We start from the raw sequence: 26,916 nt of genomic DNA, 5'->3' as shown, positions 1-26,916 counted from the left end.
AAAACTATCAAAATCACCACGGAGGCAGCTATAGCTACCTGCGTGACATCCGGGTCCAGGAAATTATACAAATATGAACGTTATTGAGTGTCTTGATATAGAAACAGAAGTTGATATCGGACATAGCACTCATGAAAGTGGCAAACCATAGACACGTGTTTCGGGCTTTTGGCCCATCATCAGTATGGTGCAGCCAAGTGTAAGGATGGGCAACACTTGGTTACCAAAAGATAGAAATACAAATGCACGGAGTTGCATTTATATATATATATATATATATATAAATATATATATATATATATATATATATATATATATATATATATATATATATATATATATATATATATATATATATATATATATATATATATATATATAAGCTCGAAGATTCTCACAGACAAACTATGATGGAGCTGTTTTCTTGGGTTTTGCTCCGTGTTCTGTGTATTTTATCCCCATAAAGATTATTCTCACGATTCACGATGTTTCGGCAAAGTCTCGTTTGCCATCTTCTGGTGATGTCTGGAGTTTTCCAACTAGACATGGAAACATCAGTGAGGTTTTGGTATGGTTAATGTTGATTTAGATTTTCATCTTCCCATTATTTTCAGAAAACCAAGTGTTTTTGTGGCGAAAATTTTTAAGTAGTTCAAAACTCTTATGAAGTATCTTTCAAATTCACGTTTTCAATTGAAAAACTTTCAATTGAGGTTGGTTTTGAAACGGAATTTGACATTACGTTAAGTCAGTTTCTGCTTTATTTTGATAGTAATAATTATAAAGTGTTGAAAACTTTTCATCAAATACGTTGTAAGGATGTACAAAATGAAGCTGGAAAATTATTACTTGCCCAAATCTAATTATAATTGACATTAGAAAAAATTGAAGTTTGTTTTGACGACTGATACAAATTGAATCATTCCATTCTGGCGAACAAACCACCTACTATAAGTAGTTTGTGGTTAACACAGACCACATACCCCTGTGATTGTTAATGACATAATTACGAATCGTTTTCGATTACACCGCCAGAAAACACCTTAGATCAGAACTACAGAATGATTAGTTAGGTGTGTTCAGAGTTTTTTTGACTACGGAATAGTAAACAATTGTTCACTATTCTGTGTCCTGACTGTTCTGTGGTGTTGTGATGTTATTCTTACATTCCGAAACACGGAACTCGAAATTATATTTTATGATTTATGGGATCTGTAGCAGCTTTCGTGAAAACAATAAATTTATTTATATATTCAGACCCAGAGATCTGATTATCGAGTCATGAAAATCTTTCTCAATTGAGAAGTGACGTTGAAATGACGTAATTTCCATAACTTAAGAGCAGGGTTCTAGGTCGCCTCTTTGGAATAAAAGGCAGCGTGTAGAGGGTGTTGTAAAGTATAGTATCAGCGTGAAAGTTTATGTTACTTCGTAATTCAGAGCACTAACTACTTACTTACTTAGTAGGTGGTTTGTGATTCAGAGTCCGGAAAACTGACTCTTTTTTTGACAGTACTCCATAACCTTATAATTCTGTGACCTAGTTGACTATTCATTAAATAAAAATCAAACTTGCTACTCTTACAAGCCCGTATAAGAAATGATGTAAAATCTAATAAATTATTATTTAATTTAGAAATTAATTCTTAGTATTTCAACGTTCAATAATGGATCATAATCAGGGTGAGAAGTTTTTGGAGGGGAAAGATGAGTTTCTCGATGAAAATAGTATCAAAATAGAAACAATAAAAGAAGAGATGAAGGAAGATTTCGTGATAAAATGTGAATTTTGTAAGGAGTCTATAAGTGGAACAATCTGCATTCATAATATGAAATGTACGTATAATTATTCAGAAAAAGTATTTCATATTTTGAGATGTCTCTCAAGAGGAATTATAAGAATGGATGATGGCTTATGAAAAGTTGCAGGTTTTGATGGGGACGTAAACTCTGAAATAACGGATAATCAGTTTATTACAGCCCAAGAACTGGAAGATTCGAAAGTCAACTGTAGTGATTTAAAAATCAAACTAAACCAGGAAAGTTTCCTTGATAATAAACAGTTTTTGTCAGTTAACAGGGACTTTGTCGAGGGTGAAACAGAACAAGGTAAATCAGAGGATGAGAATGTTTTTTATACAAATTTCAGTGAAAAGACGATCAAGACGTAACAGTAGTTGAACACAACACAGCTAGTTTTGTCAGTTATCCAAACCCTTAGTAGAACCCACTAGATCACCTTACTGATGCCTTTAGATGTTTTCGAGGAGATACGTGTCTAAGGAAGTGTGTTATACACAACCTCGGTTCATTTTAGAGAAAGGGACGCTTGCAATGAAATTACCCCAGGAACATTTCATGATGTAGAAAAAAGAATCATTATTAAATTAATGGATTTTCATCATGAAATATGAGAAATAAAACTTCCTATGTTTTTATACCGCTTGTGTTTGTTACTAACAATACTGCAGTTTCGTCCTATCAGGACATTTTCAAACGAATACAATAAATGGCCTTTTAGGACGAAACTTCAATAACGTTAGCTACAAATACCAGTGGTATAAAAATGTAGGAAGTTTTTCAGTGTCACAAATAGTGAATGTATAAAGATGCCTGGTTGAACTCTTTTGTATCATCACATAATAAAAGTTTTATCAGTCCAGTTCTCAAGTTTGGAGATTCATCTGATATTTGCAATTAAAGTTCTTGAAATTGCCATCTATAATCACGTACATTGTTCAGTTTGTAATATCATATCACCATAACACCGGGTTTATGTCTCGAAATGCTAGCGATATCTTAGATATTTGTGTTCAAGTTATATGATATACACGAATATTTCTAAAGCAAGATTCTTCTATAAAAACTTAACAAATTGGTTCTATAAGTCAGCAATTTCAACGTGAACAATTTGTATTCATGGCTATGATTTTTTTTATTAGAATCCTTCATTTATAAGACCTCAGGAATCGAATCTAGGACCACTTCTATGTTGAGTACATTCATCCAAATATAAAGTAGTGTCTTATACTATGGAAATGTCAGTCATTGAATTCAATCTTAGATATCTTTATTGAAATGAATAAACACTTTTGTCTTATTTCCACTAGTTATTTTATTTTTATGACTGGTTTCGGGTTTTACCCACTATCAAGTATAAAAGTTTTATACTTTAACTACACCACTTATTACTGATTACTGAAGACCCTACACAGACTTTACAAATATCTGTTTTGTTCCTTTTCCATTCATGCATGAACAATTGAGATTATACATTTCTTTTTCAGATTTTGGGACTAAAGAAAGAGTACATACAGAAGAAAAACCAATTCAGTGTAACTTTTGCTCCAGATCATTCACTCACTTTAGGTTCTTGAAGAACCACGAGAGATCCCATAAGACAGAAGCATCACATAGTTCTATAATAGATTTAGAAAAAAAAAGTTATGAATGTGAAACCTGTTCAAAAACATTTTCTGATAGTTCTGCTTTGGAAGTGCACTCCATAGTTCATACAGATCAGAAACCCAATAAGTGCGAAATCTGTTCGAAATTGTTTTGTGATAGGTCTGCCTTGGATGTTCATTTGAGAATTCACTCGAGGAGAAAAACTAATAGATGTGAAATATGTTTTAAAACATTTTCCGATAGTTATAGCCTAGCGAGGCATTTCAAAATTCACACAGGAGAAAAACCTCATAAATGTGAAGTTTGTTCAAAACTTTTTTCTGATGTTTCCAACTTACAGAGGCATTTGAAAATTCACGCAAGAGATCCATCATATCCATCATACAAATGCAAAATTTGTTCAAAAGTGTTTCTTGATGGTTCCGACTTGCAGAGGCATTTAAAAATTCATTCAAGAGATACATCGTACAAATGCAAAATCTGTTCGAAAGTGTTTCTTGACGTTTCCGACTTGCAGACGCATTTAAAAATTCATGCAAAAGATACATCATATAAATGCAAAATCTGTTCAAAGTCATTTTCTGATAGTTATGGCTTAGCAAGGCATTTCAAAACTCACACAGTGGAAAAATTTCGTGAATGTGAAATCTGTTCAAAACTTTTTTCTGATGTTTCCAACTTCAAGAGGCATTTGAGAATTCACGCAGGAGATAAACGATACAAATGCAAAATCTGTTCAAAATCTTTTTCCGATAGATCTTCCTTCATTGTGCATTCAAGAACTCACACAGGTGAAAAACCATTTGAATGTAAAGTCTGTTCACAATCCTTTTCCCGTAAAGATGTTTTGACAAGGCACTCCAAAATTCACACAAGATTAAAATCATAGAAATTGGAATATAATTGAAATCTTCATGAGATAAGTTACATATACCTTGATAGGTAGAATTGGACTTGTACGGATAGAGTGAAAATAATACTTCACAATATACACAACACCAACATTTAACAGCTGGTACGACAGATAGCGAAGTATAAACTGGATCAGAAAATGACACTCCAGTAGAACATAATTGGACTTTGTTGAATTTCACTTTCATTTATTTACATTGTGGATGTAAGAACAATTTTATTGAAAATTAATGAAATGTTGAAATTTTTTTAAAATAATTTCAATGATTTTAACATTTTATTCATTTTTATTATATTTATTCTTTCAGAGATTTCGAATCTTTAAACACCATTTTAGACCTGTAACATTGTCAACCACTTAAAAACAATTATTGTGAATTTGTTGTCATTGTACGTATCATTATTTTTTACTTTGGTATTTAATAAATGATTTGTGAATTTTGGTTGAACTTTTGTTTGTGTATTTTAATACCTTACTCAAATTTGTGTAAATAAAGAGTCGGATGTGACCAAAGCTGCAATACTCGGCGATTCAAAAAGCGCTTTGTCTAGCAAGTTTTTTATTACGACCGGTTACGGTTTGTTAAACTATTAATCCAGTAAATTGATACAGTTTGTGACAAGCCTTTAAATATACAATAATACAGTTAGGTACCTGAAATAACAAATGTTACCTGAATTATCAATACCAATACTAGAACAATCGCTATTTAACTTACGAATATTACTGGAGTTATTACTACACCAAAGGTTCCAAACAGTGCATCATAAGTACTATTTAACTTGTATAATCTATCAAGATTGCCAACTATTGATCTCCAAAAACCTACTTGTGGATTTTTCCTGCTATCAATTAATTGTCAAAATTCAAAGAGGAGAGTTGCATAATTTTAGTTGATCATTGATGGTTTTGAAATTGTGGTTTTTATACAATTTATTTGGAAATGAATTGAATAAATTTTATAAAAACCACAATTTCAAAACCATCGATGATCAACTGGAACTATACAACTCTCCCCTTTTGAATTTGTGAATTTTGTCAGTTAGTCTAGGATCCATTGATAGCTGGAGATCAATAGTTGGTAATCTTGATAGATTATACAAGTTAGTTATTGTTCTAACTTTGTATATAGACTAACCATATAATGGTTCTAGTATTGGTATTGATAATTCAGGTAACATTTTTTGTTATTTCAAGTTTATGGGACTAACTACTTTTCGGCTATGCCTAAACCTCTAAGAAAATCCTTGGTTCATGAGTATCTTAACAGAGCAATTAGTAATCATTGTGTGACCAATACATTGGTCAAAACTCTATTAATTAAAGACCATGGTGGCTGATATTGTATGACTCAATAAAGACAAAATTCTTACTTTTCGTACCACCGTCTGCACCTCAACGGGTCGCTTTCAACCAATTTCATTTAATTATTCCATTTTCCATTGTTTACGTCCCCAAAATACTAATGCCATAACCCCGTTCATGTCATCTTCTTCGGTAAAGCTTCAATTGAATGTGTCTTAAACTTAACTACATGATCTATGCTTCAATGTGTAGTTTTCAAGTACTGAGTGACTAGTGGTTAGTTTTCCGAATTGATAATAATATAATAGACTGGAATTCTGTTTTTTCCCAAGTTAGAAAGTAGTTTTTTCCAAAACTTCACTAAAACCTCTTTTGACTCCTGTACAAACAGTGAACCTTTTGGCCGGACACCCAAATAGGCCATACATGAAGAAGATAAAAAAGAAGACGAAAGACTAGCTTCAAAGCATAGAAAGTTTTACTTGTTGTTTTGGTTTAGTTTAGCCAAGCATAGATAAAATATATGTTATCTCTACGAGCTAAAGCTTACTGTTTGGCAATAAAAGCTGATAATAATTTCAATTTTCATTTTTGACTTCTCAAAAAATTGGTAGGTAAAATCGAAAAAAAACGAAGATTTTACAGGTTATAATAACACTATTCTTGGGATCAATAAATGTTGATAAAGATTTATGATGGAATTGGCTGATACTTAATGAGGAAAAATGACCATTTATTCAAAAATCTACTACCATTTTCCTGTATTCTTTTGGCAAAAATTCTCGCCGTTTGACCAATCTAAAGTTTGGATTGAAAACCACATTTCCCATAAATACTCCTGATCTATCTGACATTGAAATTTTGATTTCATTGTCTTTGATGAATTTCCTCAAATTATCCATTCTATAAGCTATGCCCAAGTCTTTTTTTTTAATAAGCAATTTCTTGGGTTTATCAAATAGGTGAAGTGAAAGATAGACATGAAATAGAACCTTCAGCATATATAATAAATCTGAAAGAACTTTCTCAACAAGTGTTTCACCATCCAAGTTGACATCATCAGGAGATGAGGTCTGGTGTTTGAAAGTTGTGCTTACGATCATTGATGGGTTGTTTTTGCTGTTTTCTCAGAAGAATTGAGCATACATAGTAATTATTGTTGATATCATATTATTGGATGCTGCTAATAATTTATGCTGATATGGATGTGTTGAAAATTTATGTACGACAATGTCCGTGTAAGATGGTTTGTGGAAAATTGCGAAATCACCTGTGTTATTAATTTTAGGATAAGTCAAAACGAGAACCTTATAGAGAAACTCACTGACCCTGATTTTTTTCAATCAACGTTCAATAATGGATATTAATCGTGAGTTGACTGAGAGGAATGATAATTTCGGTCACGAAAATATTGATATCAAAATAGAAATAGTGAAAGAAGAGATGAGGGAAGACTCCATTATCAAATGTGAAGCCTGTAAGGAGTTTATAAGTGGAACGATCTGCGTTCATAACATGAATTGTAAGTAAAATGATTCAGTCAAAAGAATCCTTTTTTGAGATGCATGTCTACACTAATTATTAGAATGGATTTTTGCTTAAGAACAGTTGCAGGTTCTAATGAGGACATAAATGAAATATTGGATGACCAGACTATCACAGCTCAGGAACTTGAAGATTCCAAAATCAAGTTTAGTGATTTAAAATTCACCCCAGACCAGGAAAGTTGTCTTGATAGTAAACAGTTCTCGTCAGTTGATACGGACTTTGTCAAAAGTGAAATCAAGAGGGAAATAGAGCCAGGCAACTCAGAGGATGAAGACGATGTTTCTTATGAAAATTTCAGTGAAAAGATGACCAAAACAGAGGTTGGTTCAAGGTCTGAACAGGATTCCTCTGGACAATCTCAGAAAAGTAAGTGCAGTATCTCAGTTCTCACTAATTGACAAGTTCAGTATGCATGGTCTGAATGTGAGCTGCACTTGTTCTGCAGCAAGAGCACTTGGCTCTTTTCGGCACTGAGCACTGGTTTAAGTTGGACTTACTTTAATTTAGGTTAGGTACGAAACAAGAATTGTTTTTCATTGATTGATTTCTAAAGTTGATTACCTGTCAATGTCAAACTCTGAAAACCTGATTTGTTTCGCTTTAAAAAAAGGCTCAAAGTATGTGCTTTGCTGTTTCACGGTTTTCTAAACAGAGACAGCAAGCATTGTCTTCCGACAGTCAAAGTATCTGCATATGGTGATTCACAGAAGAGAGTGAACTACAAGTAAGCCAGTTGGACAATGTTGTCTAATACTTGTCTAGTAACTCTGCTTCGAAGAGTGTATAAATATTTTGGATTTGATCATTGCTGCAGCTCCGTTACTTACTGTGGCCAGAAACCAGAACAAGTTGAGACTATTTATTGAGGAGAGTCTTTTTTGACAGTTCTTTACAAACTTAGATGTTGCTCTTTGAGATCCGCTTGGCTGTTCGAAAATATCTTGATTGACTTTTATATGAGGTTGGTTTCTGCCAATCTCACAACACACAAATCAATAGCGTATATTTCAGCTTGAAATACAGTCGCATAGGTTCCTAGGCAGGTTGATATCTCTGTAATGTACGTAAAGAGTTTATTTTGAATTTAATTGCTATCTTTCTTCCTTTGGATGTTTTCCACATTTTATGTTTAAATATGGAGAAATAGAAAGTCAAGAAGATTTTTACCAATCATTTTTACCTATTCATACGTAAACAATTAAGATTATACTTTTTTTTTCAGATTTTGAGACTGATGAAAGATTATATACAGATGAAAGACCCATTCAGTGTAATTTCTGCTTCAAATCTTTCACTCATTTTAGTTACTTGAAGAACCATGAGAGACTCCATATGACAGAAACATCAAATAGTTCTACAGTTGATTCAGGAAGAAAGAAGTATGAATGTGAATTGTGTTCAAAATCTTTTTTACGCAATTCTGTCTTGAAAAGGCATTCTAGAATTCATACAGGTGAAAAACCATACAAATGTGAAATCTGTTCAAAATCTTTCTTAGAAAGTTCTACCTTGAAGAAGCATTCTAGAATTCATACAGGAGAAAAACCATATGAATGTGATATTTGTTCAAAATCTTTTTTTGAAAGTTTTGACCTAAAAATGCATTCTAGAATTCACACAGGAGAAAAGTCGTATAAATGTGAAATATGTTTAAAATCATTTCTTAATAGCTCCAAGCTACGAAATCATTCTAAAATTCACACAGGGGAAAAAACATATAAATGTATGATCTGTTTAAAATCTTTTTCTCATAGATTTGCCCTAGCGAGGCATTCCAATATTCATACAGGAGAAAAACTTCATAAATGTGAGATTTGTTCAAAATCTTTTTATGATGCTTCCAACTTGCAGAGGCATTTGAAAATTCACACAGGGGATAAACCATATAAGTGTGAAATCTGTTCAAAATCTTTTTCTAATAAATCTGACTTTCGAACGCATTCTGTAATTCACGGACAAAAAAAATATAAATGTTCAATCTGTTCAAAATCCTTTTTCTATAGTTCTGGCCTAGTAAGGCATTCCAAAATTCACACAAAGGAAAAACCTCATAAATGCGAAATCTGTTTGAAATCTTTTTTTAATGGTTTTTGCTTGCAGAGGCATTTGAGAATTCACTCGGGGGATAAACCATATAAATGTGAAATCTGTTCAAAATCGTTTCCCAATAGTTCTGACTTGCAAAAGCATTCTATAACTCATTCAGAAAAAACATATAAGTGCAAAATTTGTTCAAAATCATTTTTCTATAGTTACGGTCTGGCAAGGCATTCCAAAATCCACACGGGGGAAAAACCATATAAATGTGAAATCTGTTCAAAATCTTTTTCCTGTAATTCTCACCTGAAGACTCATTCTAGAATTCACACAGGAGAAAAACCATATAAATGTGAAACTTGTTTTAAATCTTTTTCCTGTAATTCCAACTTGAAGATGCATTCTAGAGTCCACTCGGGGGAGAAACAATAAATGTTTAATTCATTCAAAATATCTGTTTGAGCTCCTGGAAAATAAGTCCATTAAATTTAATAAAGAAATTAGTTTCATGGAACCATTTTCCAGCAGCTTGTCTGCTCTTTATGGATATTCACGTCGAGAAGAGAATGACGTCACAAGATGACGAGTTACAGCGTTGCCATCATGTGCACTATTTCGAACTTCAAATATGTTTGTACTGTTGATTTGTTTTATTGCTATTAACCTTACTATTAATTTACTTAGTTGAAATACAACTTTATTGAGACTGTTTCGATAATGCTTTAAGCATATTGAATATACGGAGGTCTTATCAAAAAAAGTGATTAGTTTTGAGAAGAAAAGAAAGACTGACAGTTTTCGAGTTTACAATCACTTGGGCAACTTACAAAATGAAATTTTACTAGTTTCATTGCTATTGAACGCATTTCATTGTGAATTTCGAAGTTGTTATGTTGGATATACAAAATTACCAAAAATGACGTCATTCTCTTCTTAACGTGAATATCCTATATTAACTGTCCTGCACTGCTAGCACAAATTGGCTTACGTGTTCCTTCTAGAAGTACAAGGCATACAGAAACATTTGCTATAGATTTTCATCGTTGTAACTATGGCAAATACTCGCCATTGTCTAGAGTTACTATTGGTTACTATTGTTATTAAACAAAACAAAATTTAGGTTTGTCACTCTAATTTTTTATCTATGAGTTAGTTTTACTTTAAGCAAGTAAGTTAGATGTTCATCCAGCACCAGGTCCATGCTGAAAATATTCAACTAGATCACCTGCAGACCGCGGTTTCGAGGTATTACCTCTCGTCAGTACAGGAAAGATCCTACCCAGACAGACACTACTTGGTTGGGAGAGATTAATATTTCGAAATATTCATTTCCTTATACGTTTGCATCTCTACTCGATAGTTTTCACTTTTGAGATGTAATTGTGTCTGTATTCATATAATTTGTTGTGAAAATCTGTTAAATTCAATTCGGTATTTATTACTCGTTAATGAATTGAATTAGAAACATGCGGATTCGTTTTTTGAAGTCATTCTGTTTGAAATGACCCATCCAGCACTGAGGAGGAGTAGATAATTCGAAACCGGTCTCGAGACAAACTATTAGAGGCAGCCGTTCTATTAAATGAAACTTTTCTTGCAAATGTATCATTAATTTTTTTTTAATGTATGCTACTCACTTGCTACTGCAATGCTTGATCATTTTCAAACTCTCACTATGCATTTTATTCTTATAACTCTATATATTTATATGTATATAGTTTGTGAACTGTAAATTTGAATCATCTCTTTTATATTGTTTTATACAACTGAAAGATCAATAAATTATCCATCTATCACACATAACGAATGTTTTGAGTACAAGCTCAGTGGGAAAAAGTTATTTCAGTGTAATTGAATGTGCATATGAAAGTAGTTATTTGCAGAGGGTAATTTTATTCTATCAGTTTGTATCTGAAAGATATTTTGTGCATGATCTAAATATCTTCATGAAGAATTTTTATTGTTTTTTTATACTCTTTCTTTGGGAGTTTTCCACATTTATTTAATGTTCAAGAAGTAGTTAAAAATCTTTTCTGTAGCTGAAGCTAAGAAATCCAGTATTATTTCATGACTAACAACTTGTCAAAATGTCTGTTAACAATAAGGAATAAATCAAATGTGAATAGTTGGAAGAAAATAAAGTTTAGATAAATTTTACTCAATGTTTCTCATTTAATCACTCTGTTGAAAAAGTTCATGGTTTATGTTTCGTGCTGTGGGGCATAATTCTCGGGTCATGAGAATTTGTATCCCTTAGAAACTGACGTCTTTTTCAACTATCCGCATGATCAATATATACCTCAAAACAGGCGTCATTTTCTATTGTAAAATGATTCCCATAATTCCAGAATTGTACCTCTTCATTATTTATATTCCATGTCACCATAATTTGTGTTTTCGAAAATGAAGTGTTTCTATATTTACTTTTAAATTCTATATTCATTGTTCATTTTTTTGTCTAATTGCCCAAATATCAATTTCTTTTTAAACCCATTCTCCCTCAGGACAGGGCATTCGACTGTGTGGATCATAATATTTTGATGAAGATATACCATGCTGTAAAAGACAATGCTCTGTTATGGATTACAAGTTTTTTACAAAATCGAAAACAATGTGTATGTTTGAGAAATGAACAATGGAATGAGTAAGAGTGTTACAGATTCTACATCTGCTGTCCAGACAAATCTGATAAATCAAACCCTAAAATTTACACATGGAAATATGCAACACGTAAAACATCGTGACGTATCTACAGTTAAGTATATGAATGACGAAAATGCCAGAACGCGAATCTCTATATCTCTTTTTATTTGTTGGAGCCAATTTTCTCTCTTATATAGCCTTTCCATAATTATCATTACGTCACTGTCAGATAATGATAAATATGTTCCGTAAATCAACTTGGTTACTTTGGTTGGTTATTTCGTGCCCCGTAAATGTCATATTTCTGAAAAACTGGTAAATTTTTCCTGAAGTTTGGTTGATTATCTGTCACCGAAACGACCGATGTTTAGAGATCGGTGAGTCCGGTGAGTTGTTTGTCACTTGTCATTTTTTTATTTTTTGTAGCTGTTTGCCCTTTGAAAGCTTGAATTAAACCCTATTTTATAATTGTTTTTCTGATACCACAATGAAAGTTAATGTGAGTTTTATTTTTCATTACATTTGTACGGGAGTGTTTCGGATATCTATAGTATTCAAAAACAAATAGGGCGGTTTATGTATTCATATTTTTTTGAAGCAGTCAACATCAGACGATATTGTTTCATTATTTCCCGATTCAGTATCATCAAATAAGGAACATTTGCGAGATAATTACTGGAACCTTTGATGTAGATATTTGATTCTTGAAACCGAAATTAACTTTTTTTTTGTTTTCGGGTGTCACTGAATCTGCGTTGTGATAAAATAGGTTTCAATTTTCATTATTGTTTTCAGGAAGATCAGATTCTGTTTTGTGGGCACTGCAATGTCGAAATTGGAAAATTGTCAGTAGTGTCCGACCGAAACTGGTTTTTACGACCGAAACCGAAAACGAATTTCGCCAATGGTCTCAGTTTCGGCCGAAATCGAAACTTCCTTACAAGGATTATGTTTTGAGGGAAAAATAAAGAAAAGGTTATTTTAATCAGTTGGTCTTTATTTTTTTATCTTTAAATCACTACGTTATGCAGTCTTCGACATTTTTACTTGTTGATAATCAACATAAAAAACCCTTATTTAAGAAAAAATATCAATTGTGTCTTGAAAATACTTAAAAATGGTGAGGTGTTTATTTGAGTAGATGTAGATCCTTCTTTTGAATATTATTGATGGCTTTTCAAAAATATTAAACATAAAACTGCTAATTTGAGTTGTTAACTAATATCACTTTTATGAATTTTAACCAGCCGAACATGACCGATCACATCGTGGGAACTCCCGAATGCAGTTTGGGTTTCGGTCGTATTATTTTCGACAGGTTTGCCGCCGAAACTAAAACCCGTTTTTTTGCCCAAACTCGACCGAAACCAAACTTTCGGTCGAACACTAATTGTCAGAAATCATTGCCAATGATATGATTGCAAATCTTCCTTGTTTTTTAAACTCAGAAAATGTCAACATTGACTTTTCAATAAAAAACATATATTCTGATGACATACCCGAGATCCCTCCAGATACGAAAAATAATTTTGAATTGCCACACTGTGACCCTGTCCATCCTGAAGTTTTCTCAAGATTTTACGTCTGTGTAAAAATCCATTACTTCCATCATAAAATTTCGAACTCTAGGTCAGGGCACTGTAAAACATTATCATTGTAATATTCTCCAAATTCAAATGAATTTAATGATACTCAAAACATTACTCATAATACCTCGAACTTGCAACCCATCTTCCCCTTCGCTACTTGAACTATCACTGTCAGTGAGTAATTCCAAAAAAACATTGCTATGATATCCATTATAATAAAAATTGAAGTAATCCAAGAATCTTGTATAAGTACAAATCAAATCAACGCACCAAAACAAATCAAAATGAATAAAGTTGTCCCGTAAAAAACGTTCGTTGGTGCTAACCAAAAACTGAAAAGTAGTTACCAGTCCGGTGAGTCTGGGCGATTAACGGAACATACGCGATATTGTGTCAACTGTGTCACACTGTGACTGTCATGTACACTTTTTGTCAATGTCAACTTGGTACTTGAATGTTATTTACATTTGGCGATAAATTGATATTTGGTGAAACATTTTTCACATTATGGTCCATGAATTGAAGATTTGAATAAAATACGAGCGACAAACTTCGATTTGAGTTTCATCTATCAACATGTGTACAAAGTTGACCCAATCTGTTGAAACTCCATGGTTTCTATGCATCTCTTCCATAATCCATAACATAGTTATGGAATACTATGATCTAGTTAACTGTTATTAAACATAAATCAAACTTGCCACTCCTACAAGCCTTTACAAGAGATAATGAAAAACCTATTGAATTATTCAATTTATAATTCATTTTTAGTATTTCAATAGTATTCAATAATGGATCTTGATCAGGGTGAGAAGTTGTTCAAGGGGAAAGATGAGTTTCTTCATGAAAATATTGGTATCAAAATAGAAACAATAAAAGAAGAGATGAAGGAAGATTTCCTGATAAAATGTGAATCTTGTGAGAAAAAGTATTTCATATTTTGAGATGTCTCTAAAGAGGAATTATAAGAATGGATGATGGCTTATGAAAAGTTGCAGGTTTTGATGGGGACGTAAACTCTGAATTAACGGATAATCAGTTTATTACAGCCCAAGAACTGGAAGATTCGAAAGTCAACTGTAGTGATTTAAAATTCGAACTAAACCAGGAAAGTTTCCTTGATAGTAAACAGTTTTTGTCAGTTAACAGGGACTTTGTCGAGGGTGAAACAAAGCAAGGTAAATCAGAGGATGAGAATGTTTTTTATAAAAATTTCAGTGAAAAGAATAAATACGTAACAGTAGTTGAACACAACACAGCTAGGTTTGTCGGTTATCCAAACCCTTAGTAGAACCCACTAGATCACCTTACTGATGTTTTTGAGGAGATACGTGTCTAACGAAGTGTGTTATACACAACCTCAGTTCATTTTAGAGAAAGGGACGCTTGCAATGAAATTACCCCAGGAATATTTCATGATGGGAAAAAAAAATCATTATTAAATTAATCGATTCTCATCATGAATTATTAGAAATAAAACTTCCTATGTTTTTATACCTCTTGTGTTTGTTACTAACATTACTGCAGTTTTGTCCTATCAGGACATTTTCAAACGAATACAATAAATGGCCTTTTAGGACAAAACTTCAATAACGTTAGCTACAAATACAAGCGGTATAAAAATGTAGGAAGTTTTTCAGTGTCACAATTTTGCAGGTCGAAGGCTGTGGATTTTTGGAGTTTCTTCCTGGCATCTGTTCTTCCACCTAACTTGACCCATGATTGAAAAATAGTGAATGTATAAAGATGCTTGGTTGAACTCTTTTGTTTCATCACATAATAAAAGTTTTATCAGTCCAATTCTCAAGTTTGGAGATTCATCTGATATTTGCAATTATTGTTCTGTTTCAATTCCATCAAACTTTGCTAAACTTCCTGAAATTGTCATCTGTAATCACGTTCACTGTTCAGTTTGTAGTATCATATCACCATAACACCGGGTTTATGTCTCGAAATGCTAGCGATATCCTAGATATTTGTGTTCAAGTTGATATGATATACACGTATATTTCTAAAGCAAGATTCTTCTATGAAAACTTCAACAATTCGGTTCTATAAGTCAGCAATTTCAACACGAACAATTTGTATTCATGGCTATGATCTTTTTTATTAGAATCCTTTATCTGAAGTACCTCAGGGATCGAATCTAGGACCACTTCTATGTTGAGTACATTCATCCAAATATAAAGTAGTGTCTTATACTATGGAAATGTCAGTCATTGAATACAATCTTAGATATCTTTATTGAAATGAATAAACACTTTTGTCTTATTTCCACTAGTTATTTTATTTTCATGACCGGTTTCGGTTTTTACCTACTATCAAGTATAAAAGTTTTATACTTTAACTACACCACTTATTACTGATTACTGAAGACCCTACATAGACTTTACAAATATCTGTTTTGTTTCTTTTCCATTCATGCATGAACAATTAAGATTATACATTTCTTTTTCAGATTTTGGGACTAAAGAAAGACTACATACAGAAGAAAAACCCATTCAGTGTAACTTTTGCTCCAGATCATTCACTCACTTTAGGTTCTTGAAGAACCACGAAAGAAATCATAAGACAGAAGCATCACATAATTCTACAATTGATTTAGAAAAGAAAAGTTATGAATGTGAAACCTGTTTAAAAACATTTTCTGATAGTTCTGCTTTGGAAGTGCACTCCATAATTCACACAGATCAGAAATCCTATAAGTGCGAAATCTGTTCGAAATTGTTTTGTGATAGGTCTGCCTTGGATGTTCATTTGAGGATTCACTCGAGGAAAAAAACTAATAGATGTGAAATATGTTTTAAAACATTTTGCGATAGTTATAGCCTAGCAAGGCACTTCAAAATTCACACAGGAGAAAAACCTCATAAATGTGAAGTTTGTTCAAAACTTTTTTCTGATGTTTCCAACTTACAGAGGCATTTGAAAATTCACGCAAGAGATCCATCATATCCATCATACAAATGCAAAATTTGTTCAAAAGTGTTTCTTGGTGGTTCCGACTTACAGAGGCATTTAAAAATTCATGCAAGAGATACGTCATACAAATGCAAAATCTGTTCAAATGTGTTTCTTGATGATTCCGACTTGCAGACACATTTAAAAATTCACGCCAAAGATACATCATATAAATGCAAAATATGCTCAAAATCATTTTCTGATCGTTATGGCTTAGCAAGGCATTTCAAAATTCACTCAGGGGAAAAATTTCGTGAATGTGAAATCTGTTCAAAACTTTTTTCTGATGTTTCCAACTTCAAGAGGCATTTGAGAATTCACACAGGAGATAAACGATACAAATGCAAAATCTGTTCAAAATCTTTTTCCGATAGATCTTCCTTCATTGTGCATTTGAGAACTCACACAGGTGAAAAACCATTTGAATGCAAAGTCTGTTCACAATCCTTCTCGCGTAAAGATGTTTTGACAAGGCACTCCAAAATTCACACAAGATTAAAATCATAGAAATTGAAATATATTTAAAATCTTCATGAGATAAGTTACATACACCTTGCTAGGTAGAATTGGACTTGTACGGATAGAGTGAAAATAATACTTCACAATATACACAACACTAACATTTAACGTTAACAGCTGGTTCGACAGATAGCTAGTTATAAACTCGCTCAGAAGACGACACTCCATCAATTGAAATGAATTCACACATATTAGAAGCCGAAACAGTAGAACAGAATTGGACTTCGTTGAATTTCACTTTCATTTATTTACATTGTGGATGTGAGAACAATTTTATTGAAAATTAATTAAATGTTGAAATTTTTTTTAATAATTTCAATGATTTGAACATTTTATTCATTTTTATTTTATTTATTCTTTCAGAGATTTAAAATTTTTCAACATCATTTTACACGTGTTACATTGTCAACCACTTCAAAACAATTGTGAATTTGTCATCATACATATTGTAGTAAATCCGGCACGGTTTTACTATTATTATTATTTATACGTATCCCGCTGAAACATCTACGGTTTTATAGCTGAGTCACCAATAAAATAATACGTCATTAACTATCTATCAAGTTTTGGTACCCCTTTCGCTATTTCCGTGTTTGTTTTATTTAAATAAAATTTGGCAGCTACTGTCACCAGATGCGAATTTCTCCACATCAAATTTTGGATGTTAGGCAAGTCCGAAAGAGCCTCCTGTACTAGGAGGAGGTCTCTGGTTGCAGAGAGAAAAGATTTTTAAAAAAATTCGCAGACATTTCCTTCCAAGAGGTTACTATGTTAGATTTTGAAATGAAAGCCTGCTTAAACCTTCAAAAGAAACTATATTCAATAAATAAAGGAAAAATATATAACAAAATAATAGTCAAAGAACAAAAATGTAAAAAAAAATATCCATAAACAAATCTCCTTCGCCGGAAATTATTACTATAATATACGATAGTGATGAAATACTCTAACTTGGCCGATGATTTCTGACCGCTAAAAATCTATAAGGCAATTATTAGGTCCACTCTGTATACCAATTTATTATAGCTAATACCTTCCCAAAATCATAAAATGGTTAGTACACATGTGTATTTTACTCACCGCTGTCTTCTTCCTGCTCGTCCCCTATTTAAAACTTTTGCCCTACACTGCTCGATTTTCGCTTCAGAATAAAAGACTACCCAAAACCGCCTGTTTTCAAGAATAAAAAAATTAAAAATTCCACCCAGGAAAACTATCTCCCAAAATAAAATATACCGCCTTTGATTGACCGTCAAGAGAACCCTTCAAACTGCCAAGTTTTCGAACTTCCTCAAAATTCACGCAGACTTACTTCCCAAACAAAAACTTTCGCACCACTCTAAAACCGCTACCTTAAGCGAACAGCTCCCAGAACCCTCTGTCTTTTCTCCTTTCAAAATCCCATGAAACAAAATCACGGGTGCATCAGTATTTAATAGGTTTGTTCTAGCAAGAAATTTCGGATGGTTTGAAGCTAGTGTTATGGACTGGCCAACTGCGCATGTATGCCGTGAGACTGGTTGCAAATAGTTTGGGATTCATGTCCTGCCAGAACGCTTATTTGTGTTGATAAATGTCAATTGTCAAATTGTCATTTAAACTGACCTATTAGTTGGAAATTTGAAATTTATATTTTGTGCAGCGAAAAGTGAAGGTGAAAACCGATAAAAATGAACATATTGAATTGGCTTGAATAGTCATCGGCTTGGTCAAAATGGAAAAATTCAAAATAGAAGAAATGTTAAAATTGGAAAAAGAAAAGTTATAAATAAGAAAGAAGAGAAATGAATTATTAGAAACAAGAAATAATTTGCTCAGACAAATGAGCAAAAATAAAAATTCAGATGTTGATAAATATTCTGAATTCAATGTTAGTATGAGGGATTTAGTTTGATATCTTATGTCATACATGGGGTTCCTGTTATGTGATATTATATAGAAAGAAGTTATTAGTTTATGTATTAGGACGAGTACTTACCGACCTGATTAACAGCCCGTTAAAATAATCAGTGCTGGGGCTGTGCTGTCTCTCTAGCAAATGACAGGATGTGGTGTCATTCTCAGCACCGATTATTTTAATTGACTCTTAATCCGGTCGTAAAGTACCCACCCTTGAGTAAATTATATTTTTATACTGTTTTAAAAATCATTCTTATTTTACCTGAATGGATGTTTATTTAACTTATGCCAAACAATGAAATGAACATCAACAAACAGAAGATTTTTAAACCAATTATCAGGCCACTAAATATTTCTATTTTGGTTTCTCATTTCTTTAGTACATAACATAACCAACAAATCCATATTCCAAAATCATAACAAACGTGATATCGGATCACTCGATCACTCTGAATAATTGCGCATGTCACAAACTGAAAATCCTTACGAATTCTTCTGGACTACTTCGACAGTTCTCATACGGTTTGCAAACTGGATTTCGTCTTCGCTAGAACATGCGACTATTAGTTCGAATCCTGGATTTGCTTTGCTAGAACGCCTATATTCGTATGCGCATGCTTCGAACGATTCCGTATCGTTTGAAATCGCTGCTAGAACAAACCTAATATCTTACACAAATTTGTGTAACTATGGCAAATGAAGAGTCGGATGTGACCAAAGCTGCAATACTCAGCGATTCAAAAAGTGCTTTGTCTTTGTCTAATTGTTAAACCATTATCAAGTAAATTGACACATTTTGTCACAAGCCTTTAAATATACAATAATAAAGTTAGGTGCCTGAAATAACAAATGTTACCTGAATTATCAATACCAATACTAGAACAATCACTATTTAACTTGTATAATTTAAAGACCACGGTGGCTGATATTGTATGACTCAATAAAGACAAAATTCGTATTTTTCGTACCACCGTTTGCACCTCAACGGGTCGCTTTCAACCGATTTCATTTAATTATTCCATTTTCCATTGTTTATGTCCCCAAATTACTAATGCTATAACCCCATCCATGACATCCTTGGTCATAAAGCTTCGATTGACTGTGTCTTAAACTTAACTACATGATCTATGCTTCAATGTGTAGTTTTCAAGTACTGAGTGACTAGTGATTAGTTTTCCGAATTGATAATAATATTATAGACTGGAATTCTCTTTTTTTCCCAAGTTGGAAAGTACTGTTTTTTCCAAAACTTCATTAAAACCTCTTTTGACTCCTGTACAAACAGTGAACCTTTTGGCCGGATAGCCAAATAGGCCATACATGAAGAAGATAAAAAAGAAGACTAAAGACCAACTTCAAGGCATAGAAAGTTTTACTTTTTGTTTTGATTTAGTTTAGTTCAAGTATAGATAAAATATATGTTATCTCTACGAGCTTAAGCTTACTGTTTGGCAGTAAAAGCTGATAATAATTTCAATTTTCATTTTTGACTTCTCAAAATAATTGGTAGGTAAAATCGAAAAAAACGAAGATTTTACAGGTTATAATAACACTATTCTTGGGATCAATAAATGTTGATAAAGATTTATTATGGAATTGGCTAATACTTGATGAGGAAAAATGACCATTTATTCAAAAATCTACTACCATTTTCCTGTATTCTTTTGGCAAAAGTTCTCTTCGTTTGACCAATCTAAAGTTTGGATTGAAGACCCACATTTCCCGTATATACTCCTGATCCATCTGACATTGAAATTTTGATTTTATTGTCTTTGATGAATTTTCTCGAATTATCCATTCTATAAGCTATGCCCAAGTCTTTTTTTTTTTAATAAGCAATTTCTTGGGTTTTTTAAATGGTGAAGTGAAAGATAGACATGAAATAGAACCTTCAGCATATATAATAAATCTGAAAAGAACTTTTTCAACAAGTGTTTCACCAACTAAGTTGACATCATCAGGAGATGAGGTCTGATGTTTGGAAGTTGTGCCTGTAGTAGGCTTACGATCATTGATGAGTTGTTTTTGTTGTTATCTCAGAAGAATTGAGCATACATAGTAATTATTGTAGATATCATATTATTGAGCGCTGCTAATAATTTATGCTGATATGGATGTGTTGAAAATTTATGTACGACAATGTTCGTGTAAGATGGGTTCGTGGAAAATTATGAGGTCATGTGTGTTATTAATTTTAGGATAAGTCAAAACGAGAACGTTATAGAGAGACACACTGACCCTGATTTTTTTCAATCAATGTTCAATAATGGATATTAATCGAGAGTTGATTGAGAGGAATGATGATTTCGGTCACGAAAATATTGATATCAAAATAGAAATAGTAAAAGAAGAGATGAGGGAAGACTCCATTATCAAATGTGAAGCCTGTAAGGAGTTTATAAGTGGAACGATCTGCGTTCATAACATGAAATGTAAGTAAAATGATTCAGTCAAAAGAATCTTTTTTTTGAGATGCATGTCTATACTAATTATGACAATGGATTATTGCTTAAGAACAGTTGCAGGTTCTAATGAGGACATAAATGAAATAATGGATGACCAGACTATCACAGCTCAGGAACTTGAAGATTCCAAAATCAAGTACACTGATTTAAAATTCACACCAGACCAGGAAAGTTGTCTTGATAGCAAACAGTTCTCGTCAGTTGATACGGACTTTGTCAAAAGTGAAATCAAGAGGGAAATAGAGCAAGGCAACTCAGAGAATGAAGACGATGTTTCTTATGAAAATTTCAGTGAAAAGATGACCAAAATAGAGGTTGAACAGGATTCCTTTGGAGAATCACAGAAAAGTAAGTGCAGTCTCTCAGTTCTCACTAATTGACAAGTTCAGTATGCATGGTCTAAATGTGAGCTGTGCTAGTTCTGCAGCAAGTGCACTTGGATCTCTTCAGGGCTGATAGCGCCAAAAGATTGATCCAACAGTATGAACTGAGCACTTGTTTGAGTTGGACTTACTTTAATTTAGGTTAGATACGAAACAAGAATTGTTTTTTAGTGATTCATTTGTAAAGTTGATTAACGTTCACTGTCAAACTCTGAAAACCTGATTTGGTTCGCTTTAAAAAAGGCTCAAATAAGTGTTTTGCTGTTTCTCAACATTTTCTAAACAGAGACAGCACACTGTCTTCCGACGGTCAAATTCTCTGCATATGGTGATTTACAGAAGAAAGTGAACTACAAGTGAGCCTGTTGGACAATGTAGTCTGATACTTGTTTAGTAACATGCTTCGAAGAGTGTATAAATATTTTGGATTGGATCATTGCTACAGCTTCGTTATGTAGTGTAGCTAGAAATCAAAATCAGTTAAGACTTTTTATTGAGGAAAGTTTTCTTTGGCGGTTCGCTATGAACTTAGATGTTGCTCTTTGAGATCCACTTGGCTGTCTGAGATTATTTTTATTGCCTTTTATATGAGGTTAGTTCCTGCCAATCTCACAAGACACAAATCGATAGCGTATATTTCAGCTTGAAATATGATCGCTCAGATTCCTAGGTAGGTTGATATCTCTGTTCTGGAGAATCAAGTCAGAGGTTATTCCTACAATGCTTGGAATGTTTATTTTGTGTGATTATCATTATATACAATATAGTCCATATAGTCTCCATCCTCCAGGAAGGTGTGGAGAAGAGGTGTTATATACGTAAAGAGTTTATTTTGAACTTAATTGCTTTCTTTCTTCCTCAGGAAGGTTCCCACATTTTATGTTTAAAGATGGAGAAATAGAAAGTCGAGAAGCTTTTCACCAATCTATATATATTTCTATTCTATTCATACGTATAAAATGATTTTTTTTTTCAGATTTTGCGACTGATGAAAGATTATATACAGATGAAAGACCCATTCAGTGTAATTTCTGCTTCAAATCTTTCACTCATTTTAGTTACTTAAAGAACCACGAGAGACTCCATATGACAGAAACATCACATAGTTCTACAGTTGATTCTGAAAGAAAAAAGTATGAATGTGAATTGTGTTCAAAATCTTTTTTACGCAATTCTGCCTTGAAAAGGCATTCTAGAATTCATACAGGTGAAAAATCATACAAATGTGAAATCTGTTCAAAATCTTTCTTAGAAAGTTCTACCTTGAAGAAGCATTCTAGAATTCATACAGGAGAAAAACCATATGAATGTGATATTTGTTCAAAATCTTTTTTTGAAAGTTTTGACCTAAAAATGCATTCTAGAATTCACACAGGAGAAAAGTCGTATAAATGTGAAATATGTTTAAAATCATTTCTTAATAGCTCCAAGCTACGAAATCATTCTAAAATTCACACAGGGGAAAAAACATATAAATGTATGATCTGTTTAAAATCTTTTTCTCATAGATTTGCCCTAGCGAGGCATTCCAATATTCATACAGGAGAAAAACTTCATAAATGTGAGATTTGTTCAAAATCTTTTCATGATGCTTCCAACTTGCAGAGGCATTTGAAAATTCACACAGGGGATAAACCATATAAATGTGAAATCTGTTCAAAATCGTTTCCCAATAGTTCTGAGTTGCAAAAGCATTCTATAACTCATTCAGAAAAAACATATAAGTGTAAAATATGTTCAAAATCATTTTTCTATAGTTACGGTCTGGCAAGGCATTCCAAAATCCACACGGGGGAAAAACCATATAAATGTGAAATCTGTTCAAAATCTTTTTCCTGTAATTCTCACCTGAAGACTCATTCTAGAATTCACACCGGGGAAAAACCATATAAATGTGAAATTTGTTTTAAATCTTTTTCCTGTAATTCCAACTTGAAGATGCATTTAGAGTCCACTCGGGGGAGAAACAATAAATGTTTAATCCATTCAAAATATCTGTTTGAGCTCCTGGAAAATAAGTCCATTAAATTGAATAAAGAAATTAGTTTCATGGAATCATTTTCCAACAGCTTGTCTACTCTTTATGGATATTCACGTTGAGAAGAGAATGACGTCACAAGATGACGAGTTACAGCGTTGCCATCATGTGCACTATTTCGAACTTCAAATATGTTTGTACTGTTGATTCGTTTTATTGCTATTAACCTTACTTACTATTAATTTACTTAGTTGAAATACAACTTTATTGAGACTGTTTCGATAATGCTTTAAGCATATTGAATATACGCAGGTCTTATCAAAAGAAGTGGTTAGTTTTGGAAAGAAAAGGAAGACTGACAGTTTTCGAGTTTTTTTCGATTCGGCAACGTCTGAAATTTTACTATCACTTGGGCAACTTACAAAATGAAATTTTACTAGTTTCATTGCTATTGAACGCATTTCATTGTGAATTTCGAAGTTGTTATGTTGGATATACAAAATTACCAAAAATGACGTCATTCTCTTCTTAACGTGAATATCCTATATTACTGTCCTGCACTGCTAGCACAAATTGGCTTACGTGTTCCTTCTAGAAGTACAAGGCATACAGAAACATTTGCTATAGATTTTCATCGTTGTAACTATGGCAAATACTCGCCATTGTCTAGAGTTACTATTGTTATTGAACAAAACAAAATTTAGGTTTGTCACTCTAATTTTTTATCTATGACTTAGTTTTACTTTAAGCACCAGGTCCATGCTGAAAATATTCAAGTAGATCACCTGCAGACCGCTGTTTCGAGGTATTACCTCTCGTCAGTAAAGGAAAGATCCTACCCAGACAGACACCAGTTGGTTGGGAGAGATTAATATTTCGAAATATTCATTTCCTTATACGTTTGCATCTCTACTCGATAGTTTTCACTTTTGAGATGTAATTGTGTCTGTATTCATATAATTTGTTGTGAAAATCTGTTGAATTTAATTCGGTATTTATTACTCGTTAATGAATTGAATTAGAAACCTGCGGATTCGTTTTTTAAAGTCATTCTGTTTGAAATGACCCATCCAGCACTGAGGAGGAGTAGATACTTCGAAACCGGTCTCGAGACAAACTATTACAGGCAGCCGTTCTATTGAATGAAACTTTTCTTGCAAATGTATCATTAATTTTTTTTTAATGTATGCTACTCACTTGCTACTGCAATGCTTGATCATTTTCAAACTCTCACTGTGCATTTTATTCTTATAACTCTATATATTTATATGTATATAGTTTGTGAACTGTAAATTTGAATCATCTCTTTTATATTGTTTTATACAACTAAAAGATCAATAAATTATCCATCTATCACACATAACGAATGTTTTGAGTACAAGCTCAGAGGGATAAAGTTATTTCAGTGTAATTGAATGTTCATATGAAAGTAGTTATTTGTAGAGAGTAATTTTATTCTATCAGTTTGTATCTGAAAGATATTTTGTGCATGATCTACATATCTTCATGAAGTATTTTTATTGTTTTTTTTTATACTCTTTCTTTGGGAGTTTTCCACATTTATTTAATGTTCAAGAAGTAGTTAAAAATCTTTTCTGTTGCTGAAGCTAAGAAACCTAGTATCATTTCATGACTAACAACTTGTCAAAATGTCTGTTAACAATAAGGAGTAAGTCAAATTTGAATAGTTGGAAGAAAATAAAGTTTAGATAAATTTTACTCAATGTTTCTCATTTAATCACTCTGTTGAAAAAGTTCAAGGTTTATGTTTCGTGCTGTGGAGCATAATTCTCGGGTCATGGGAATTTGTATCCCTTAGAAACTGACGTCTTTTTCAACTATCCGCATGATCAATATATACCTCAAAACAGGCGTCATTTTCTATTGTAAAATGATTCCCATAATTCCAGAATTGTACCTCTTCATTATTTATATTTCATGTCACCATAATTTGTTTTTTCGAAAATGAAGTGTTTCTCTATTTACTTTTAAATTCTATATTCATTGTTCATTTTTTTGTCTAATTGCCCAAATATCAATTTCTTTTTAAACCCTTTCTCCCTCAGTACAGGGCATTCGACTGTGTGGATCATAATATTTTGATGAAGATATACCATGCTGTAAAAGACAATGCTCTGTTATGGATTACAAGCTTTTTACAAAATCGAAAACAATGTGTATGTTTGAGAAATGAACAATGGAATGAGTAAGAGTGTTACAGATTCTACATCAAGCTTGGCTTGATACTTGACGTCATTTTTACATATATTCCACGTTACATATTTCCATGTTACGTGGAAATATGCAACACGTAAAACATCGTGGCGTATCTAGAGTTAAGTATAAGAATGACGGAAATGCCAGAACGCGAATCTCTATATCTCTTTTTATTTGTTGGAGCCAATTTTCTCTCTTATATAGCCTTTCCATAATTATCATTACGTCACTGGCAGATAATGATGAATATGTTCCGTAAATCAACTCGGTTACTTGGGTTGGTTATTTCGTGTCCCGTAAATGTCATATTCCTGAAAAACTAGTAAATTTTTCCTGAAGTTTGGTCAACATTAAAAAACCCTTATTCAAGAAAAAATATTAATTGCACCTTAAAAATACTTAAAAAAGGTGAGGTGTTTATTTGAGTAGATGTAGATCCTTCTTTTGAATATTACTGATGGGTTTTCAAAAATATTAAACATAAAACTGCTTATTTGAGTTGTTAACTAATATCACTTGTATGAATTTTAACCAGCCGAACATGACCGATCACATCGTGGGAACTCCCGAATGCAGTTTGGGTTTCGGTCGTATTAGTTTCGACAGGTTTGCCGCCGAAACCGAAACCCGTTTTTTTGCCAAAACTCGACCGAAACCAAACTTTCGGTCGAACACTAATTGTCAAAAATCACTGCCAATGATATGATTGCAAATCTTCATTGTTTTTTAAATTCAGAAAATGTCAACATTGACTTTTCAATAAAAAACATATATTCTGATGACATACCCGAGATCCCTCCAGATCCGAAAAATAATTTTGAATTGCCACACTGGGACCCTGTCCATCCTGAACTTTTCTCAAAATTTTACGTCTGTGTAAAAATCCATTACTTCCTCCATAAAATTTCAGACTCTAGGTCAGGGCACTGTAAAACATCATTGTAATATTCTCCAAATTGAAATGAATTTAATGATACTCAAAACATTACTCATAATACCTCGAACTTGCAACCCATCTTCCTCTTCGCTACTTGAACTATCACTGTCAGTG

At 32.7% G+C, this 26,916-nt stretch overlaps 3 protein-coding genes across 13 annotated transcripts; all 3 read left to right on the top strand.

Moving 5' to 3' along the window:
- The first annotated feature begins 1,252 nt into the window (after positions 1 to 1,252).
- LOC111510895 (uncharacterized) lies at positions 1,253 to 17,227 on the top strand. Of its 5 annotated transcripts, XM_074182573.1 has the most exons (4): positions 1,257 to 1,836; positions 1,924 to 2,109; positions 15,902 to 16,754; positions 16,977 to 17,227. In XM_074182573.1, the coding sequence occupies exons 1-4, from the start codon at positions 1,668 to 1,670 to the stop codon at positions 17,029 to 17,031; spliced, it is 1,263 nt and encodes a 420-aa protein (XP_074038674.1). In that variant the 5' UTR covers positions 1,257 to 1,667; the 3' UTR covers positions 17,032 to 17,227. The 5 variants fall into 5 exon arrangements, with proteins under 5 accessions (XP_023022625.2, XP_074038674.1, XP_074038671.1 ...); XM_023166857.2 differs by lacking the exons at positions 15,902 to 16,754; positions 16,977 to 17,227 and adding an exon at positions 3,288 to 4,769 and having other exon boundaries at positions 1,253 to 1,836; XM_074182570.1 differs by having other exon boundaries at positions 1,259 to 1,836; positions 15,902 to 17,227.
- On the top strand, positions 6,062 to 25,367 carry LOC111510889 (uncharacterized). 5 transcript variants are annotated; one of them, XR_012467303.1, is made up of 5 exons: positions 6,062 to 6,236; positions 6,915 to 7,148; positions 7,235 to 7,540; positions 8,397 to 10,331; positions 24,353 to 25,367. XR_012467303.1 is itself a non-coding variant. In XM_074182561.1 (4 exons), exons 2-4 carry the CDS (start codon positions 6,983 to 6,985, stop codon positions 9,641 to 9,643), a joined length of 1,719 nt encoding a protein of 572 aa, XP_074038662.1. In that variant the 5' UTR covers positions 6,062 to 6,236; positions 6,915 to 6,982; the 3' UTR covers positions 9,644 to 11,368. The 5 variants fall into 5 exon arrangements, 4 of the variants coding, with proteins under 4 accessions (XP_074038662.1, XP_074038665.1, XP_074038664.1 ...); XM_074182561.1 differs by lacking the exon at positions 24,353 to 25,367 and having other exon boundaries at positions 8,397 to 11,368; XM_074182564.1 differs by lacking the exon at positions 24,353 to 25,367 and having other exon boundaries at positions 6,065 to 6,236; positions 7,241 to 7,540; positions 8,397 to 11,368.
- LOC111510890 (uncharacterized) lies at positions 19,573 to 25,367 on the top strand. 3 transcript variants are annotated; one of them, XM_074182568.1, is made up of 4 exons: positions 19,573 to 20,963; positions 21,021 to 21,254; positions 21,342 to 21,635; positions 22,647 to 25,367. In XM_074182568.1, the coding sequence occupies exons 2-4, from the start codon at positions 21,089 to 21,091 to the stop codon at positions 23,768 to 23,770; spliced, it is 1,584 nt and encodes a 527-aa protein (XP_074038669.1). In that variant the 5' UTR covers positions 19,573 to 20,963; positions 21,021 to 21,088; the 3' UTR covers positions 23,771 to 25,367. The 3 variants fall into 3 exon arrangements, with proteins under 3 accessions (XP_074038669.1, XP_023022614.2, XP_074038670.1); XM_023166846.2 differs by having other exon boundaries at positions 19,574 to 20,328; XM_074182569.1 differs by having other exon boundaries at positions 19,580 to 20,328; positions 21,348 to 21,635.
- Positions 25,368 to 26,916: the final 1,549 nt, after the last annotated feature.

Source organism: Leptinotarsa decemlineata, unplaced genomic scaffold (genome assembly GCF_025532065.1).
Source record: "Leptinotarsa decemlineata unplaced genomic scaffold, Ldec_3_MD MMD2_tig00026328_RagTag_RagTag, whole genome shotgun sequence".
NCBI lineage: Eukaryota > Metazoa > Arthropoda > Insecta > Coleoptera > Chrysomelidae > Leptinotarsa > Leptinotarsa decemlineata.
The sequence above is the reverse complement of the archived record's forward strand: the minus strand, read 5'-3'. Positions and strand labels throughout refer to the sequence as shown.

Coding starts and splice junctions, on each gene's coding strand:
- LOC111510890 (XM_074182568.1), top strand. CDS start 21,089: ATGGATATTAATCGAGAGTTGATTGAGAGGAATGATGATTTCGGTCAC. Junction 21,255..21,341: donor CTGCGTTCATAACATGAAAT/GTAAGTAAAATG, acceptor GCTTAAGAACAG/TTGCAGGTTCTAATGAGGAC. Junction 21,636..22,646: donor CTTTGGAGAATCACAGAAAA/GTAAGTGCAGTC, acceptor TTTTTTTTTCAG/ATTTTGCGACTGATGAAAGA.
- LOC111510889 (XM_074182561.1), top strand. CDS start 6,983: ATGGATATTAATCGTGAGTTGACTGAGAGGAATGATAATTTCGGTCAC. Junction 7,149..7,234: donor CTGCGTTCATAACATGAATT/GTAAGTAAAATG, acceptor GCTTAAGAACAG/TTGCAGGTTCTAATGAGGAC. Junction 7,541..8,396: donor CTCTGGACAATCTCAGAAAA/GTAAGTGCAGTA, acceptor TTTTTTTTTCAG/ATTTTGAGACTGATGAAAGA.
- LOC111510895 (XM_074182570.1), top strand. CDS start 1,668: ATGGATCATAATCAGGGTGAGAAGTTTTTGGAGGGGAAAGATGAGTTT. Junction 1,837..1,923: donor CTGCATTCATAATATGAAAT/GTACGTATAATT, acceptor GCTTATGAAAAG/TTGCAGGTTTTGATGGGGAC. Junction 2,110..15,901: donor CGAGGGTGAAACAGAACAAG/GTAAATCAGAGG, acceptor TTTCTTTTTCAG/ATTTTGGGACTAAAGAAAGA.